This window comes from Myotis brandtii, unplaced genomic scaffold, assembly GCF_000412655.1.
Source record: "Myotis brandtii unplaced genomic scaffold, ASM41265v1 scaffold409, whole genome shotgun sequence".
Taxonomy (NCBI): Eukaryota; Metazoa; Chordata; class Mammalia; order Chiroptera; family Vespertilionidae; genus Myotis; species Myotis brandtii.
In genome coordinates this window covers 1,636,320-1,637,005 of record NW_005365723.1, presented here as the reverse complement: position 1 = coordinate 1,637,005, position 686 = coordinate 1,636,320, and the positions used below count along the sequence as shown (strand labels likewise).

General features: G+C 53.4%; 1 protein-coding gene across 1 annotated transcript in view; it reads right to left on the bottom strand.

Annotated features, from left to right (window-relative positions):
• PGPEP1L (pyroglutamyl-peptidase I-like) overlaps positions 1–686 on the bottom strand; it is an 8,339-nt gene that overhangs the window by 5,757 nt on the left and 1,896 nt on the right. The window contains exon 2 of the mRNA XM_014545430.1: positions 610–662. Within this exon, the coding sequence (XP_014400916.1) occupies positions 610–662 (53 nt within the window). The remainder of the gene's footprint in view (positions 1–609; positions 663–686) is intronic.

The window sequence follows — 686 nt, the reverse complement described above, 5'->3', positions numbered from 1 at the left end:
AGGGCATATACCTAGGTTTGGGTTCGATTGCTGGTCGGGGCTAGTAAGTAAGCCCACGGTGGATTTTTTGTGTTGTGTTCTTGTTAATATGAGAAGGCCTGAGATGATGATAACCAGCATGAGGGTAAAATGAGACACCCCCCCACACACACACACTGCTTCCTGTTGTCTACAGGGACCTCACCTACTGTAGCAACCAGCTTTCCTGGCAACCACTTGAAAAAAACAACACCACATTTTTATTGATTTCAGAGAGGACAGAGAGGGAGAAAGAGAGAGAAACATCAATGATGAGGAAGAATGGTTGATTGGCTGCCTCCTGCATGCCCCCCCAATGGGGACCAAGTCTACAACCCCGACATATGCCCTGACTGATAATCAAACAGTGACCTCCTGGTTCATAGGTCAGTGCTCAACCACTGAGCCACACCGGCTGGGCTAGCCTTGTTGTTGTTTTACCACACAGCCAAAAGGGCCACCTGGGGCAGGCGAGGACCCACCCAAGGCCCAGAGGCCAGCCCTTCTCCAGGGCCCCTCTCTCATGGAGCTGGCCCCCAAAGGAACTGGCCTGGCCCTGAGTGCCCAGGTCCGGGCCTGGCCCGTGTTTACCTTCACTGCTTCCCAGCTGGAATTCACCAGGTGCTGCCGGAAGGGCCCGAAACCTGAAATCAGGGAGATTCTGGTTT